Source organism: Pollicipes pollicipes, unplaced genomic scaffold, assembly GCF_011947565.3.
Source record: "Pollicipes pollicipes isolate AB1234 unplaced genomic scaffold, Ppol_2.1 Scaffold_1781;HRSCAF=2082_pilon_pilon_pilon, whole genome shotgun sequence".
In the NCBI taxonomy this organism is placed as follows: domain Eukaryota; kingdom Metazoa; phylum Arthropoda; class Thecostraca; order Pollicipedomorpha; family Pollicipedidae; genus Pollicipes; species Pollicipes pollicipes.
In genome coordinates this window covers 72,158-90,511 of record NW_023595995.1, presented here as the reverse complement: position 1 = coordinate 90,511, position 18,354 = coordinate 72,158, and the positions used below count along the sequence as shown (strand labels likewise).

The 18,354-nt window shown below is 60.5% G+C and overlaps 1 protein-coding gene across 2 annotated transcripts; it reads left to right on the top strand.

The window, feature by feature from the left end:
• The first annotated feature begins 41 nt into the window (after positions 1 to 41).
• Positions 42 to 15,739, top strand: LOC119095772 (transmembrane protein 8B). 2 transcript variants are annotated; one of them, XM_037218638.1, is made up of 13 exons: positions 42 to 516; positions 1,335 to 1,506; positions 2,202 to 2,406; positions 3,332 to 3,474; positions 4,558 to 4,698; positions 5,443 to 5,582; positions 7,657 to 7,801; positions 8,422 to 8,617; positions 8,947 to 9,176; positions 9,422 to 9,576; positions 10,786 to 10,964; positions 11,345 to 11,605; positions 12,908 to 15,739. In XM_037218638.1, the coding sequence occupies exons 1-13, from the start codon at positions 447 to 449 to the stop codon at positions 13,259 to 13,261; spliced, it is 2,391 nt and encodes a 796-aa protein (XP_037074533.1). In that variant the 5' UTR covers positions 42 to 446; the 3' UTR covers positions 13,262 to 15,739. The 2 variants fall into 2 exon arrangements, with proteins under 2 accessions (XP_037074533.1, XP_037074525.1); XM_037218630.1 differs by having other exon boundaries at positions 9,422 to 9,585.
• Positions 15,740 to 18,354: the final 2,615 nt, after the last annotated feature.

The following is an 18,354-nucleotide window of genomic DNA, read 5'->3' as shown; positions in this document are numbered from 1 at the left end:
TTGGATAGTGGCTGGTGGCAAGGTGCGCGGAGCCGCGCAGGAGCGTGATGTTGAGGTCGGACTTGAACCTTGTGAAAAGATAAGCCCTGTTGTGTGTAAGCGTGGATAACGGAGTGGGTACCGCATCAGTTTGGTGCAAATAGCCTTTCGACAGAACCTTGCCGCGGTTCCACTTTGGGCGTTTTGTGAGTCACTGGCCAATCAAAAGCTATCCTGCAGATCCTGCGGGGTAACGAAAATCGGGCGCCGGGCCTGGCTGCAATGCACTTGTGAAAAACACTGGGAACTGGGATGTTGAGCTTGCTGAAGGCAGGTTTGTGCGTGCATGACAACATTGTGGAGCCTCTGGTCTAAAAAGGACAAGATCCAAGGGTTCATCTGAGCAATGATGTGACAGTTTCAACATTAAGCCTTTTGCCATTGCTGGCAAGCTTGTATGGAAGTAAATGGCTACTCTTGAGAAGAAAATGCCCTTGTTGTGGCTTCTGCTCCTTGCTCATAGCTTTATCACAACAGGTAGGTGTTCATCAGCACCTTATATGGGCTATGCAACATGGCTCACATGGGAGCCAGGTGACAGAGAACATGAAATGTAGTGTATACATGCCTATTGCTGAGCCATGATATTCCATTTCAGTGGCGAATGCCAAATGTAATATGAATATTGTCAACACTGGTAATTGGCACACCATTATGAGATGTGACAATTGGTTGGTGCACATGTTCTTTTACTGAATATTGCATTGGTTGTTAGAGAACTACCAGTGTACCTCCTGTGTAAAATTGTGTAAGTGTTGTCTGTATTTTGGTTGCATTGTCTGGTGTTTTAATTAGGGTAATGCTGTTTATCAGGATAACAATGATGATTGATCTATCAGGATAGTAATGATGCTTAAAATGCTGCAAATTCTTTATTTGGATGGATACAAATTGAAATGCCCATGTGCATGAACAGATTGGCTTCTTCAGATGAGTGTGGTATCAATTAGAGAACAATGTCTTTGTGTTCAGCACCAAATCTGTTACAATATTTGCATAAAATTTCTGGCATGGGAATAATTTTCATTAAACTCATAATGTAAGTATCAATGTTCTATGCACACTGTCATTTAAAGTTAATTGTTTGATGATAATGAACCTTGAATGATGTTTGCAGCTTGGTTTGAAGGGCCACAAATTGCCTATGAGCTTTGTGATATATAGTATTATAGTGCAAATTTCAAAATTGTAATGTACTCATCAGCTCAGAACTGTGATTTAGGTTATCAGCAATGAGCAGGGATAATGTGTGGTAATGGCTCAGACAGCTAGCTACAATGGCTGGATGTTTCTAGGCTCAAGCATTTCTTCATACCAGAAGCTGTCACCTAGAGAGCTGTTCAAATTCCGCTCATACAAGGATGTGCAGCTGTTCCATTTTCAAGCTCCAGAGCAAGTGAAGCTAGCAACATTCTCCTTTAGGGCAAATGAAACAAATTCAAGATGTGATGCAAGAAATGTCACCCTGTAAGTATAAATATCTGTGTGGCTGCCTATGTAATACAAATATTGCACAATGTAAAGTTCTTGCTATTACTTAGCCACTGGCTTCCATTCCACCATAATTTTACTATGGTATTGTTCAAATTTGAGTATATTCTGGTGTGGCAGAAATTAGGAAGATTAACTGTGATGTAATCAATCAGGCAAAAAGTTGTTGGATGGACATCTTAATCAGATAAGGATTTTTTCTTGCTAGGATTTTCTCTTTGTGCTACACTCAATCTGCAAGGTTTTGACATTAACATGCAACACATGTCTATTTGGAGGGCAGATGCATCAGTAGTTCTTCATCATGGAAGTGTGTAAAGCCATGCTGTTATCAGCAAAGAAAATGCTCAATCAACATGAGCAATATTTCAGATGTTCTGAATTTATTGGGTTCAAGCCTGCCTTTGGTAATCACAATTGAATGTGTGTTCTAAAAACGATAACATTGGAAACTTTTGATAGTCATGGGTTTAGCTAAGGCAGTTTTGGTGTTCAGAAGAGCTAGCATGTCAAACCACCAGAATGTCACCACAACCACCACCACCATAGCCTCATTATTCTGAAGCAACTGCCATGATAATTGCCTGAGGCATCTGTCTTGCCCTTTGTGTGGCAGCTCTTACTACATTAAACAGTTTGCACATCACTGGCTTGACTGACCCCATGCCCAGGTACCTGCAGCATGGCAGCTACCCAGTCATATCGCCGCTGGGGGCCGAGTTCCCGGAGAACTTCTTCCTGCAGCGCACCTCTCTGGCCAGCATCAGCACGCACAGTGACTCCTCGTGGCTGCGGTACACGGTGGCGGCGCCGCTGCCAGGCGATTGGTTCGCCGCTGGCTTCATCCTGGCCGAGGACACGCGCATCACGCAGAAGGTGGGCGCGCGGACGCCCGGCCTCGTCTGCCAGTCCGATCACGCTGCCCGGCTCCCCTGCCGGTCCGGTCACTGCCACCCGGCTCCCTGCCGGTCCGGTCACTGCCCGGCCCTGCCGGTCCGGTCACTGCCACCCGGCTCCCTGCCGGTCCGGTCACTGCCACCCGGCTCCCTTGCTGGTCCGGTCACTGCCGCCCAGCTCCCCTCCGTCCGATCACGCCGCCCAGCTCCCCTCCGTGCACCGCCAGTCCCCTCCGGTCCGGTCACTGCCGCCCAGCTTCCCTGCCAGTCCGGTCACCGCCGCCCAGCTCCCCTCCGGTCCGATCACCGCCGCCCAGCTCCCCCCCTCCGGTCCGGTCACCGCCGCCCAGGTCCCCTCCGGTCCGGTCACTGCCGCCCAGCTTCCCTGCCAGTCCGGTCACCGCCGCCCGGTTCCTCTGCCTGTCCAGTCATTCCCTACCAGTTCTGAGGCCCCCGCCCGGCTCCCCTGCCAGTCCGGTCACCGCCACCCGGCCCCTGCCGGTCCGGTTACCGCCGCCCGGCTCCCCTGCTGGTCGGGCCACCGCTGCCGGGCGGCTGGTCAGCGACTGTCATGGTGTTGAGGCTGGCAATGGTGTGTTGGCTGTTGATGCTGAATTATTTTTTTTTTTTCATTGGCCTCGTTTCAACCGACATGAGCTTGGCGAAGATTATGACCCCTGGCATTTGTTGATTAATGATGCTCGGGCTTGGTTGCTGCCGTGTGGCCCCTGTGCTACGTCCCACCCGCCATTGATACGTGCGGTCATGTTTGAAATGCCAGGGTGCAGTGTTGTGATGCGATAGCAGTGCCGTCGTGAGAGACCACGCTCGGGGCCGTCTGCGATCCTGGCAGGCAGCGGGCCTTGCTGGCCGTCTGGGCGTGCTTGACATGGCCGCTGTTGCAGGGTCTTGGGCCCACATGTCACACGGTGCTGGAGACCGAGGCGCGCTTCGAGCCACAGGGGAAGGTCATCACGCTCGTGCCCGAGGTTACCACGCACCAGAGGCTCATCCTCACGCAGAAAATCAACAGCACCCAGCACTACAGGTGGTGGAGAGAACGCGATGGACTTGCATGAACCGCACCCAGCATCGCTATGTTATTCACGTTCATTCAGTCAGACATTGGATGACATGATGTATCCAGAGTTGCCGCGGCGCTGTGTTGTCGCCTACACCACCAATCACTTCCAGACGCCGGCCGAGAGCGGCCGCCGTCACGTCTGACTGGTGGGGCCCATGTCAGCGGTCACGCTGTGGCGCGGCATAGCCGACCGTCGTCCTCACGGCTGGCGAGCTGGGCCCATGTCAGCGGTCACGCTGTGGCGCGGCATAGCCGACCGTCGTCCTCACGGCTGGCGAGCTGGGCGGCTGCACCGCCGCCGAGGATAGTTATGGCAACAGACACCGGCGCCAGCTGCACGAGCTGCCTCTCCTCCCCCGACCAGCGTAGTCAGGCGTCTCGGCCGTGCTGCTGGCCAATGCGGCCACCGGCTTGACCTGGCAGCGGTAGTGGCCTATGTTCCGGCCGATGGATACCGCGTCCCAGACCGACGCCCCACGTCCCCAACCGACGTCCCTTGTCCCCGATCGACGCCCCACGTCTCTGACCGACGCTCCACGTCCCCGACCGACGTCCCACGTCTCTGACCGACGCTCCACGTCCCCGACCGACGCCCCACGTCTCTGACCGACGCTCCACGTCCCCGACCGCTGCCCCACGTCTCTGACCGACGCTCCACGTCCCCGACCGACGTCCCACGTCTCTGACCGACGCCCCACGTCCCCGACCGATGCCCCACGTCTCTGACCGACGCTCCACGTCCCCGACCGACGTCCCACGTCTCTGACCGACGCTCCACGTCCCCGACCGACGCTCCACGTCCCCGACCGACGTCCCACGTCTCTGACCCACGCTCCACGTCCCCGACCGACCTCCCACGCCCGCGACCGACGCCCCATCCCCCCCCCCCGACCGACCTCCCACGCCCCCGACCGACGTCCCACGCCTCTCATCGACGCCCCACGCCCCCGACCGACGTCCCAGGCCCCCGACCGACGTCCCACGCCTCTGACCGACGCCCCCACGCCCCCGACCGACGCCGACCATCTGACACGCCCCCTCTGTCAGGTTCGTCGTGCCGGCCGGCGTGTTCTCTGCTGTGGTGAACGTCTCCAAGTGTGTGGATGCGGTCGGCGGCGGCTCCTGCCCGCTGACGCTTTCTGCCAGCGCGCTGTCCCTGCCCGACACGGCTGCCGGACCCTTCACCACGTACGTTAGTCGACGCGCCGCCAGCTGCAGCCCGGCCGGCAGCATGGCCTGCCAGGGGTCCACCATCACCATCACTTTCGTAATGTACAAAAGCAGTGTTCGTGGCAGACCTTCTAGAGATAAAACGTATAAGTTTTGTCAATACTATAATGCGATGTTACCAGAACCGATGCTCTTTGGTGGGCTCTGCGGCAGCCTCTACATAGTCGGGCACCTGCGTGTTTCCAGCTGCTCGGGGTATGTGAAGATACCATGTGAGCGGCCTGTGGCGTTTGGGTGGACGGGACTGGTGCCTGGACGGCTCAGCGCCGTGTCGCGTCAGGCCGTGCTCTGGTGCCCGGGCGGCTCAGCGCCGTGTCGCGTCAGGCCGTGCTCTGGCGCCTGGGCGGCTCAGCGCCGTGTCGCGTCAGGCCGTGCTCTGGCGCCTGGGCGGCTCAGCGCCGTGTCGCGTCAGGCCGTGCTCTGGCGCCTGGGCGGCTCAGCGCCGTGTCGCGTCAGGCCGTGCTCTGGCGCCTGAGCGGCTCAGCGCCGTGTCGCGTCAGGCCGTGCTCTGGCGCCTGGGCGGCTCAGCGCCATGTCGCGTCAGGCCGTGCTCTGGTGCCTGCTCGTGTCCCGTCGGTGGGCACGCTGGGCTGCTGGTCGGCCGGCCCACCTCGGTGCCGCGGACTGGCAGCCGCCCGTGTCCCGTCCCGCCCGTCTGCCGCCGCACTGACCGGTGTGCTCTCCGCGGCCGGCTGCCGACAGGAGCGTCAACTGCAGCGAACTGTCGGACGGCGTGTGCTTGCTGCGGCTGGACGCGGCCGCCGACAGATGGCACTATGTCCGCCTGACGCCCCTCCCCGACGCCACCGCCCAGTTCGGCATCCAGGTGGTGCTGGAGAAGAGTGAGTCCGCCGCCCGACCGGGTCAGGGGGCCCGACTCGCCATCAGACGGTGCTACTCACGCGGCTGTGGTCAGGCGCATTTACTACCTGTGTTACCACATCAGGCATCGAGCATGCCTTTACAAAGCAGCCCTGATCTAGCGGCATGTGTGCACGGCGCAGGCACAGCGCGCTCATGGACCTCAGACCAGCTGATTGGGAGCGATACCGGCGGTGGCGCCGCCCCGCCCCGCTCGCCGCCGACTGCCAGTCAGCTCGGCTGGCCTGGGCTTTTGCGATTATGTTTTGATGCGTAATGCTGCTCGGAATCATGTTGCACACGCTTATGGTCCGATGGATATTTTCTGCGAGTCATTTCCCGACATGGCCGGCTGCCATCGCGATCTTTGGGTGCCGTGCGGGGCGCACCGGTGGTCAGGACGCTGGCCTTCTCACCAGGGCTCGGTTCGGTGATCGTGTGTGTGGGGGCGGTCGGTCGCGGCGCCCGACAGCCCTGATAGCCGATCAGCTAACACCGTGTGCGCAGGAGCCCGTGATAATGCAACAGCTGTGTAAACACGTGCACTTGGTATCTGGGGCGTTCTGGGAAGTCGTGACGCTCGCCACGCCAGGCAGCGCGGTCGCTGACGTCACCAGTGACGCGTGGTTAGGTGGGGCTGCCCTTGGGATCACTGTGCAAGTGATAGCACGAAGGTCCGTGACGCGGCGACGTTCTGGGTACTCGGAATGCCGGTCGCAGTTGGCCAACTGCGGCGGTGAACGCAGGGACGGCTATTTTCCGATGGTTTAGTAGGTGGCGATGTTTCGCTCTTTTTTTTAGCTTTGACTGATCGTGTTACGCCCTTAATATGAACGCCAAGGGATAGGCATTGGCGCCGACGCTGTCAGGACCCATTCCCGGTACGTTGTGGGCTGCTGGAATAAGCCTGTTGGCCCGTCGGTGACATCACTTCAGTGGCGCCGTGGCTCGCGAGGATGGCACTGAACTCCTGACGCATGGCTCTGGCGTTCGCTTGCTGATGCGCCTTCGCGGTTCGGGCCAAGTCAGCCTCTGTAAGACGAAGCGATGCGTAAGCGCCACGATTAAAACCATCAATGTATCGACCAGCTTAGAGCGGCTATCTGGGACAGCTGCTGCCTCAGCCCCCCACCTCACCCTACCTCACCTTACCTCACCTTACTTCATTGTGCCTCACCTCACCTCACCATGCCTCACCACAACTTACCTCACCTCACCTCACCTTACTTCATTATGCCTCACCATGCCTCACCACACCTTACCTCACCTCACCATGCCTCATCACACCTCACCTCACCTCATCTCACCTTACTTCGTTATGCTTCACCTCACCTCACCACCCCTCACCGCACCATACCTGACATCACCGCGCCTCACCTCACCTCGCCCTATTTCATTATGCCTCACCTCACCTCACCTCGCCTCACCTCACCTCACCTCACCTCACCTCACCTCACCTCACGTCGCCTCGCCACGCCTCACCTCACCTCACCTCACCTCACTTCACCTCACCTCACCTCACCTCACCATACCTCACCACACCCCACCGCACCGCACCTCATTTCACCTCGCCTCACCTCACCTCGCCACGCCTCACCGTACCTCACCTCATCATGCCTCACCTCATCTTACCTCTCCTCACCTCACCTCACCTCACCTCACCCTCACCTCACCTCACCTCACCTCACCTCACCACACCCTACCCCACCCCACCCCACCATGCCTTATCTCACCTCATCTCACCTCACCTCACCTTGCCTCACCTCACCACATCACACCACACCGCACTGCACCTCATCTCACCTCACCACCCCTCACCTCATCTCATCTCATCACACCACACCACACCTCACCTCACCTCACCTCACCTCACCTCACCTCACCTTACTTCATTGTGCCTCACCTCACCTCGCCTTACTTCATTATGCCTCACCTCACCTCACCGCACCTCACCTCACCTCACCTCACCTCACCGCACCTCACCTCACCTCACCTCACCCCACCTCATCACACCTCACCGCACCTCACCTCACCTCACCGAGCTGTCCTCTGCAGACTGTAAGGAGCCGCAGCGCGACAACGAGTACATGCTGGTGAGCGAGATCCACTGCCAGAGGCCGGCGCGCACTGCCTTCATTCCGGTGGCGTTCTCTGAGGCGGACGGTGGAGCGGGCGCCCAGAACGACACATGCTGGAACAGGTGGGCTGGCCCATCTGCCGGCAGCTCCGGCTGACAGGCATTGTCTGCTGAGGTTCATGTACAATGTTCAGAACGCGTTTGCCGTTGAGCCGAGCTAGATGGTTCCTGGACCAATGGCAACGACAACGCCGGCAACGATAATGACAGCCGGCGCCGGTGTCAGCTGAAGTGCTGGCTGTCTGCTTGTTTGATATTCGTCCGGTATGCTGACCTAAGCCCGATGCGTGAGTGGCGTTACTCTGACCCCGGTCTGTGTCCCCCGCTCCAGTGTGAGTCTGGGTGGCGTTGCGCTGACCCCGTTCTGTGTTCCCACTCCGGTGTGGGTCTGGGTGGCGTTACTCTGACCCCGGTCTGTGTCCCCCGCTCCAGTGTGGGTCTGGGTGGTATTACTCTGATCCTGGTCTGTGTCCCCCGCTCCAGTGCGGGTCTGGGTGGCGTTACTCTGACCCCGGTCTGTGTCCCCGCTCCAGTGTGGGTCTGGGTGGCGTTACTCTGACCCCAGTCTGTGTCCCCGCTCCAGTGTGGGTCTGGGTGGTGTTACTCTGACCCCGGTCTGTGTCCCCGCTCCAGTGTGGGTCTGGGTGGTGTTACTCTGACCCCGGTCTGCGTCCCCGCTCCAGTGTGGGTTTGGGCCGGCGCACGCTGGCCGGCAGCCTGGCGTTCGTGTATGACCAGCTGCCAGCTCCGGACACGGCTGGGCCGCCGGCGCGGCTCAACATCAGCACGCGCCGGCCGTCGGTGCTGACGTTCGGCGTGCAGCCGGTGCAGGACATCGGCGGCACGCTGACCGTGGCGTTGACCCTGCCCGACTCGCTGGTCAGTCGGCCGGCCAGCACCAGTCGCTGGCTGATGGTACTGGCTACTTTTGTGTGTGTTTCTTATGAGGGACGCATGTATCGTCACCAATGTTGGGATGTGCCGAGGTATGTTATGGACGATGTGAGATGAAGTTTGATTGTGCGCAAATGCCATTGGGAGGAATGTAATCGCTTGGTTGATAACGCCGTTAGCAATCGTGCAGCTGGCAATTCGCGGCGTCCTGGAGGCTCACCATCTTCGTGGCGTCCCATGTCCGTCACCCGAGCAGTCCCGCCAACGCCGTGGAGTGCTGGTGCGCGGCTGATACCGCCCCGTGCTGTCGACAGAACACATCGGCGGCGAACGTGTCAGTGACGGGGTGCCTGTCGCACTGGGTGCGGGCGCGCCTGCTGCCGGACGGCCGCTGCAGCTCGGGCGTCCGCCTCTCCGTCAACAGCACCGGCGGCGGCGGCGGCGGCGGCCGGCTCGACAACGTCACCCACCTGCCGTACCCAGAGCCGGGCGACTGGTACCTCACGCTGGCCGTCCGCTGCTACCGCCAGCAGCTGTACGGCAGGTGAGAGGCGCGCTCCGGCCTGGCCCGGCCTACCCCGTGAGATCGCGTCTGCTGCGCCTGTGGCGGCGGCCGGGCGCGAGCGTGTGCCGCTCGCAGGGCCGGACGGCGGGCTGGCCGCTCCCTGCAGCGCCGCTGGACCGGCCCTGTGATGGCGGCCGAACGCTGCCCGGCTGAGCGGACAGCCGCCTGACGGCCGTGTGCCCGGCTGAGCGGACAGCCGCCTGACGATCGTGTCTGCCCGGCAGTGAGACGCCAACGGTACCGTGTCCGGGGGATCAGACGGCGCTCGTGTTCCACATCGAGTCGGCGCCATGCCTGCAGGCGCGCTGCGGCGCCAATGGCGGCTGCTACCAGTACTTCTCTGGCGGCTTCGTCTTCTCCACCTGCGTGTGCTGGGCCGGTAAGCATGGTAAGGCCGTCCCGATGCCCCCGCGCCTGCCTGGGCATGAGCGCCGCCGTCCGGCGGCCGGCTCTGATCCACCGTCAGCAGTGTCGGCCTGGCTGGCTGAGCCGAGCGGCCGCCTGTAGGGCCGCCGGTGACGGCCAGCCGCAGGTGTTGTCGGCGCTCGGCCGGCGGTAGCGCACGCTGCCTGTGTCGGGCCTAGCGTCGAGCGACACGCGGCATGACCTTCGCGAACGTACGGAGCCACCGCGCAGCTAGTGTCGGCTGTCACGTATGCTATTCTTCGCACGGCTTGCACGATCGAAGGTCACATTAGCATGGAAGCAACGCTTCCAGGTGAGTCCCGCAAATCAAATTTGCGACCTTAACGTGCACTACAAAAAAATTCTGATTTCTGTGTTTGTTCGATAACGCATGACTCATTAAGGCATGACTTACGCCTGTGCACGCCGGCCTCGAGCGGCCTCCGTTCATTATCAGTAGCCTGGAGCTGTCCATACGCCTACATGTTAACCCGGTGATGGATCAAGGTCGTGAATGACGTCATTGATCGTAACCCAGCGGCTGTAGCCAGTGTGAAAACTGGTGATAAGAAACAGCTTGAGACGCCGGGCTTTTACAGTATAACCAATCTTTGTGTGATTGTTGTTTGACCAGGATTTGCGGCATACGGAAGGCCCATAACTCTCAGCGTGAGAGCTCTGAACTTATAATGCAAAAACCAAACAGGAACGCGGGGCTTTGCTTGCTGACGTCACGTGTGGCGTTCCCTACCGTGTGTGGCCAGTGCTGCAGTCGTCTGGCGTGCTGCGGTGTGCGCCTGACGTCAGGTGTGGCGTTCCCTACCGTGTGTGGCCAGTGCTGCAGTCGTCTGGCGTGCTGCGGTGTGCGCCTGACGTCAGGTGTGGCGTTCCCTACCGTGTGTGGCCAGTGCTGCAGTCGTCTGGCGTGCTGCGGTGTGCGCCTGACGTCAGGTGTGGCAGTCCCTACCGTGTGTGGCCAGTGCTGCAGTCGTCTGGCGTGCTGCGGTGTGCGCCTGACGTCAGGTGTGGCGTTCCCTACCGTGTGTGGCCAGTGCTGCAGTCGTCTGGTGTGCCGCGGTCAGGCGCCGCCGAGGTACGCCAGCCGTGTGCATTCTACATGTGTGTGTCGTCGTGGTTCACCATTCGTGGAGTTGCGTACGCTGTGTACATGCTCGGCCCCCAGGGTACGCCGGCTGGGGCTGCACCGACTCCTCGCACGCCACCTCCGACTTCCAGCTGCTGCTGGGCACGCTGCTGCTGACCATCAGTAACGTGCTGTTCGCGCCGGCCGTGGTGCTGGCGCTGCGCCGGCGCTTCTACACGGAGGCGCTGGTGTACGCCTTCATCATGTTCTTCTCGACGGTGAGCGGCCGCGGCGCCGCAGCGGCGGCCGGCCTGGCACTGACTGACCGACGGTGCCGTGTGTGCTGCCATCCTCCGCTCGCTTTGCCACCTGCTCACTCTCGCCTGAGCATGTGCATCCCGACACCTGGTCAGGCAGGGGTACGGAGTTCGATTCCCGGCGGTGCCCGCTCTTCCTGTCAGGGTTAGAGGCGGGTGGCGGCAGCGCCATACAGTTTGGGCTACTGAGCACATTAGGCCTGAATGACACGCAACCAGACCCCAATTAGATAAACATAAACTGATGTTGTTATCGTTTCGTTTGGGTCTTGCTGGAGGCATCTGTGGGCGGTGCTTGTCTGCCGGGCCGCCTGCTCTGACCACTGGCCGCCTGACCGCAGTTCTACCACGCCTGCGACGAGCAGAAGTACGCCTTCTGCCTGATGCGGCTGAGCGTGATGCAGTTTTGCGACTTCTACGCCGGCATCTTCGCCTTCTGGGTAACGCTGGTGGCCATGGCCGACCTGGCGCCCGCCTGGAGCTCCCTTCTGAACGTGGGCGGTGCCATGCTGGTGGCCCTCGGCGTCGAGTACGACCGCACCGGGCTCTGGGTGTTTGTCGTGCCCGTCGCCACCGCCTTCGTCTGCATGGTCACCTCCTGGGTGAGCGCCGGCGCAGTGGTGTGGAGGCTTAGGCTGAGACGCGGGGGCCGAGTCACAGACACGGGGGGGGGGGAGGGGGCGGTCCGAGCTCTGCCCGCCGTAGTGTGGCGGTCCGAGCTCTGCCCGCCGTAGTGTGGCGGTCCGAGCTCTGCCCACCGCAGTGTGGCGGTCCGAGCTCTGCCCGCCGTAGTGTGGCGGTCCGAGCTCTGCCCGCTGCAGTGTGGCGGTCCGAGCTCTGCCCGCCGTAGTGTGGCGGTCCGAGCTCTGCCCACCGCAGTGTGGCGGTCCGAGCTCTGCCCGCCGTAGTGTGGCGGTCCCAGCTCTGCCCGCCGTAGTGTGGCGGTCCGAGCTCTGCCCGCGGCAGTGTGGCGGTCCGAGCTCTGCCCGCCGTAGTGTGGCGGTCCGAGCTCTGCCCACCGCAGTGTGGCGGTCCGAGCTCTGCCCGCCGTAGTGTGGCGGTCCGAGCTCTGCCCGCCGTAGTGTGGTGCAGAATCTGTTAATGCTGAACAAAGCCGGGCCAGTGCCGGTCTGTCCACCTGGTGCGTATGCGCTCGCTTCCGTTGCATCTACAAGTGAGCATGTATTTGCTGCTGACCGTGATCACAATGGGTCCTGTCTCTCCTGACCGTGATCACAATGGGTCCTGTCTCTCCTGACCGTGATCACAATGGGTCCTGTCTCTCCTGATCGTGCTCACAATGGGCCCTGTCTCTGCTGATCGTGATCGTGATGGGTCCTGTCTCTGCTGATCGTAATCGTGATGGGTCCTGTCTCTGCCGATCATGATCACAATGGGCCCTGTCTCTGCTGATCGTCATCGTGATGGACCCTATCTCTGCCGATCATTATCGTGATGGACCCTGTCTCTGCTGATCGTAATCGTGATGGGTCCTGTCTCTGCCGATCATGATCGCAATGGGCCCTGTCTCTGCTGATCGTGATCACAATGGGCCCTGTCTCTGCTGATCGTGATCACAATGGGCCCTGTCTCTGCTGATCGTGATCGTGATGGGCCGTGTTGTTTTTATCGTGATCACAATGGGCCCTGTCTCTGCTGATCGTGATCACAATGGGCCCTGTCTCTGCTGATCGTGATCGTGATGGGCCCTGTTGTTTTTATCGTGATCACAATGGGCCCTGTCTCTGCTGATCGTCATCGTGATGGACCCTATCTCTGCCGATCATTATCGTGATGGACCCTGTCTCTGCCGATCATTATCGCGATGGGCCCTGTCTCTGCTGATCGTGATCGTGATGGGTCTTGTCTCCGTGCGCTGAGTGGCGTGCGTGGCCGCCCGGCAGGTGGTGCACTGTCGGCGGCAGAGGGCGCTGTTCCCGCCGCTGCGTTACCTGCTGCTGGGCCTGCTGCCGGGCGCCACCATCGCTGGCGCCGGCCTCGTCTGCTACACACTGCTGGAGACCGAGGAGAACTACAAGTACACGCACTCGGCCTGGCACTGCTGCGTCGCGCTCTCAGTTCTGTTCCTGCTGCCGGCACGCCGGCGCCCTGATGGCTTGTTCAGCCTGGAGGGCGCCTCGCCTGCCGGCAAGGTGCTGCGCGTCGGCATTGGCGGCGGCGGCGGCGGCGATGGCAATGGGCGAGAGCTCAGCCAGCAGACGGTCAACACCAGCGCCGACTGCGAGTCGCGCCGCTAGGGGCGCTGCAGTGGCGTGAGGCCGCTGCCACTCCGCTGACCTGGGCTGGGGCTGATCTCCCGGCGGCCAGCCATCCGCTCGCGCCGCCACCTTCCAGTGCCCTACAGCGCAGAGAAAGACAGCCGGTCACATGTGGCCGCCTGTGCGGCGGAGCCACTCACCAGGGCATCGATCGGACTTAGGCGCAGGCTAGGCTAGTCTCGACGAGGCTTCAGTGGATAATCGGTATCAGTTGTGCCACTGATCTCTAGCTGAGGAGCTCTGACTCACGTGCCGTCGCGTCCAGCTCGGAGCGGCCACGCTGCCAGGTGCCATGATGTTCAGGTATGAACGGCGGCTGCCGTTCTTTGAATCACCTATGCTTCGTTGTGACAATCGGTCGTTCGTAGGGTAGGCTTCGTTCACGTACCATTCAGTCCACTTGGGCTCGGTAGCGGCGGCTCGCTTGCCATCCCGTTTTGTGTGATTGTGACCCGCAGTGGGTCGTAATCTGTAGTGCATGATACGGCGCGAGTGCTAGGATCGGCATGATACCGGCGCGGCGCGCTCCTCAATCAGGTGAGCGGCGATCGGGACGGCCGCATACAGGCCGTGGAGGCCGGCGCCCGGCTCCGTACTGTCCAAAGCCACGTCACACGCAGGCCACGGTCCAGGAAGGCCCTGGTTATTGGAGGCCGGGAAAGGCCTCTCGTGCCTGGTTATTGGGGGCGGGGAAGGCCTCTCGTGCCTGGTTATTGGGGTCTGGGTGTCTTTTAGTGTCACTCCCTGAGCTTCATTCCATTTGATACCAGGTCGATGATGGAATCAAGTATTTTCCGTAAGTCGCACTGTTGTGGGCTGTATTGTCGTCGCCATTATGTTTTTCCCCTGATCTTGGACTACAATCCTATTGTATAGCTGTTCAGTCTGAGGTGAGGCAGAGGGACTGTTTTAATAGATGTTACTTGTTTTGGTGCCCGTTAATGTACCGCTTTTTGCTCATTCTTGAAAGCAGGCATCTGCACACGGCTTCTTTTCGTCCCTGTATCTCGCATAGCGGGTCGTGTTTTCAGTCCTTGTACCGTCATGGCTTCTTTTCGTCCCTGTATCTCGTATAGCGGGTCGTGTTTTCAGTCCTCGTACCGTGCAGGGCGTCCTCTGGTGACGGCAAGGGTGGATGGGCTAGTCCCGAGCAAGGCGTCGAGTCGCCTGTGGTCGGCCCGACGCGCCAGTGGCGCCGCCTGTCGCTGAGCCTGTCGTGGTAGGCGGGCCGACACGCGCTCGGGCAGCCCCTGGCCAGTCGTGCCGGCCGATCCCGCCCGGTCGGTCGCCCTCCCGCCGCGCCTGTCTCCGCCATGTTGGCGACCCTGGGTCGTCGGGTCCGCCCCGGAGCCGGCCAGCGCCGGCTGTGTTGTCATTATTGTGCGGTACGCCACGGACTGCCAGTCAGATGATACCACTTGTTTTTCAGGGCACCGTAGAGGTGGAGGTCGTTTATGGCATGTGTAACCGTCCTGTTTTTGTTTTTTTATCGGACTGTTTGGCAGCCCGTCGTAGGGGGTTCGCCGCCCGCCGTCCGTCTGCACGGCGGCATCAACGCCAGAGCGATCCGTGCGAGCTTCCACGGTAACTATGGACATTTGTCGACGCGCTTCATGCCGCCGTTCCCTGGAAGAAAAGTAAACGTGACGTCTTGGGCAAACAAAGATAGCCAGGCGGTATTAAATTCGCACGGTGAAGCGTTTTCATGCCAAATTCTCAACCGCAGTGACCGGTACCCGTGAACGACTCGAAACGACAGACGCGACATGTGCTTGTCTTCTGTGCGGCGACACAGTTGTGGGCGCATTTTGAGGTCATCCTTTGTCCCCACTTCTGAAATTCTCAGCCGAACGTTCCAGCTGCCTGTAATAGGGCCGGTTGTTGGTCCGTACCGCCGGCGTGCCGCATGTCTGAGTAGGCCGGCTGGAGCCTTCCGGCGGGCCGGCGCCGCCGGCCAGGGCGGCGGCGACTGCCGGCCGGAGCGGCGTCCGAGCTGGTGAGGCTGTGCTGCTGGGCCGACCTCGCCAGCCCAGCCGGTCCGTGTCCAGGGGACTCGCCCACTCTGTGAATAGTCGTGCTCCTCGGCAGTGCTGTCCTCTAACGGGCTTATCATTGTGTGGTGTGGCTGGTGAGCAGCTGGGCTCTTCGCCTGGTTCACTCTGTTGATTGCTGTTAGATTGGCCTCGTCGCCTGAATGTGTGCGGTGGGCGGCTGCAGCGACAGCGGCGGTGTGTGGCTGCAGCCCGCCGCCAGCGCGCCCTCGCGTGACCTAGTCAGAACAGAGCCGCGCGTGGCGTGGACGTCCGAAACACTAGTCTTTCGGCCTCTCATTAGCGGCGTCCGGCCGTCGGCGGCGTGTGTAGCACATCGAGTGGTGGTCCGTGCCCGGGCCCGGGTCCCTGCTGCCGTCCTAATCTCGCCCGCTCGCGCCGGCGGCGCGCTGCCACGGCTGGCGGCCAGCCCGGCCGGTGTGGTCTGCGACGGAGGTCGGGTCACGGCCAGGTGCGGGGTGCGTGCCCGACCCTCGGAGGAGACGGAGGTCGGGCCACGGCCAGGTGCGGGGTGCGTGGCCCGACCCTCGGAGGAGACGGAGGTCGGGCCGCGGCCAGGTGCGGGGTGCGTGCCCGACCCTCGGAGGAGACGGAGGTCGGGTCACGGCCAGGTGCGGGGTGCGTGCCCGACCCTCGGAGGAGACGGAGGTCGGGCCACGGCCAGGTGCGGGGTGCGTGCCCGACCCTCGGAGGAGACGGAGGTCGGGCCACGGCCAGGTGCGGGGGTGCGTGCCCGACCCTCGGAAGAGAACCCACCACTCCGTCGCGACATCGGCCGACTTCGAAGCCGTCGCCTGGGCGGTTGCAGTCTGGGTCTCCGTGGTCGGAGGCACGCGTTGGCGGGGAGTCATCTGATGGTGACAGTCGGCGGCACACCGCCCATCTGAGACGTCATCAGCCACCACCTCGTGACTCTTTGGCCACGCTCGTGCTTCAGCTAACTGGCCAGATCATCCGGAACTAGCGGGAACGTTCGACCTTTTACGGAGCCTCGGACGGGCACGGCTGGCAGACATCTGTGAAGACGTTGTTGTCACGGAGCTCCCGCCGCCACCACTGTGTTACCGTTTGGTCGCTTGTCTTCAGACACGCGCGTCTCTAAGTGTTCAGGGGGCCCGGCGTGACGGCGGTCAATCGAGCCGTCCTCCCGGTCGGTCAGCCTGTTCCGTGCGAAAACACCAACGCTGTACTCGTGTTCGTAATGTACGATTTTTGTGTGCCATGAATCAAGCTCTGGCGTGGCCATTGTCCATAGCAGGTATTTTGATAATATTTTACTCGATTCGTCGCGTGGCATTTGCGATAATTAGTTTTGATCATCAGCCGCTAACAGGCACGAATGCTATTCCGACCTTTGCCATCATTGTTCTTTGACGTTGCGCGGTTTGCCATGGTGCGTGTTGAGGAAGGTGCGATGGCCGGTCGGGCGGTGTTCGGTGGCCGGTGTTTGTGTCGCGCGGTCAGACGCGCCGCCGGACCTCGTTGTCAGGTTAGCCGACACTGACGTCACTCCACGTCACGTGACCCGGTGGGTGTGTCCTGTGCGGGCGGACGCGGCGCCGGCGTGCCGAAGCTCAAGTGGCGCGCTCGTCCATTAGGCGTAGATCTCCTCGTGCCGCCAGGGCGGAATACACACTAACCAGGCCGGCCGGTGTTGAGCACCGCTGACGACGTATGCGCCGTACAGCGCGGCGCCGAGTGCCCCCCGCACACAGCGGTCCGCTGGCCGGCTTTCGTGGTGTTACGTCGTTACTGACGCCAGATCGTATCAAAATGTAGAAAAACTCGGGACGAAGAACAGCCGGCCAGCGTGCTGATGGTCCAGCTTCGGCCAATGCCTTGCTTCCCAAACGATCTTTTGTTGCTTAGTGGTGTTTTCGGGCACGCCGACTGCAGACCATTTGGCGCCTATAACGAGCCATCATACATTAATAATGAACCGTGTGAATAGCCCCGAAGTTGAAATACTTCAAGAACAAAGAAGGTCTGGTTATATTCAAGAAAGTGCGAGTTGTCCTCTAGTATGTCACTAATGTATGTCACTAGTATGAGCGGCAGGGGCAGGACACGCTGTCCAAAGTGACGCAGACGTTCTTTTACGATGCGCAGACACGATCTAATCGCATAGCAAGCGGTGAGAACAACAACACAGGCAGAGAGGCCTACCCGCTCCCTCAACAGAAAGCCGTGGGTTGCATAAGTGTGAGCAATACGTAGTCTGCAGAGGATCACCTCATCTCGCGTCACCTTGCGAGAACAAGGCAACCGCTGACCCAGCTGGGGTTTATCACTCTGAGCCAATTGTCATCGGTACCATGCCAACAGGTGCCAGGCGATCTAGGGAGCAGCTCGGGTGGTGCGCACGCCCTTTGATGGCCGTCCTTAACCGCCCTTGCTGGTGCGCGTCAGCGTTGCTTAGCAACGGTACGCGACGCGTTGCCAATGGGTTGGGCCGGGTGGGCCGAGTCAATGGGACAAATGAGTGTAGACGCAGTGTAGCTACAACTGGTGTAAATGAACAACAACGGGGAGCATGTCGCGTTTAACTTTGACATTTTATGTCAGGATGTGCCCAATGCTGCTCGTTTTATTAAATTTTCGTTTTAGCCAGCGTTAAGTGTGCCAGTACAGAACAGTGGCGCGGGTGGGGAGGTACAGGACGCGTGCTCCCACCCAGGCCCCGAGGGCTGAAGAGCCGTTCGGGGCCTATGATTAAGGGCTCGGTTGGAGTGTGCGGAGGGCTGGTCGGTGTCATATTAAGGGCCGGGCTCTCACATGCCAGAGGGCCTTTTGCGCCAACTGGGGGGTCCCCGTGTCGATAAGGGCTTCTATCGGTCATGCACCATCAGTACCGGACAATCTGTGCCGTATCGGCCTTGGCCCGAGGGTCTATTTCCCAAGCAGGGACAAGGGGCCGGGCCTGTGCTTTATATTGGCAGGGGCGCTTGAGTCAATGAGAGGCCCTCTGTGTTGGTCGTAGGCCCACAGCGCTTAACGGGGCCAAGGTATTGGCAAGGGGCC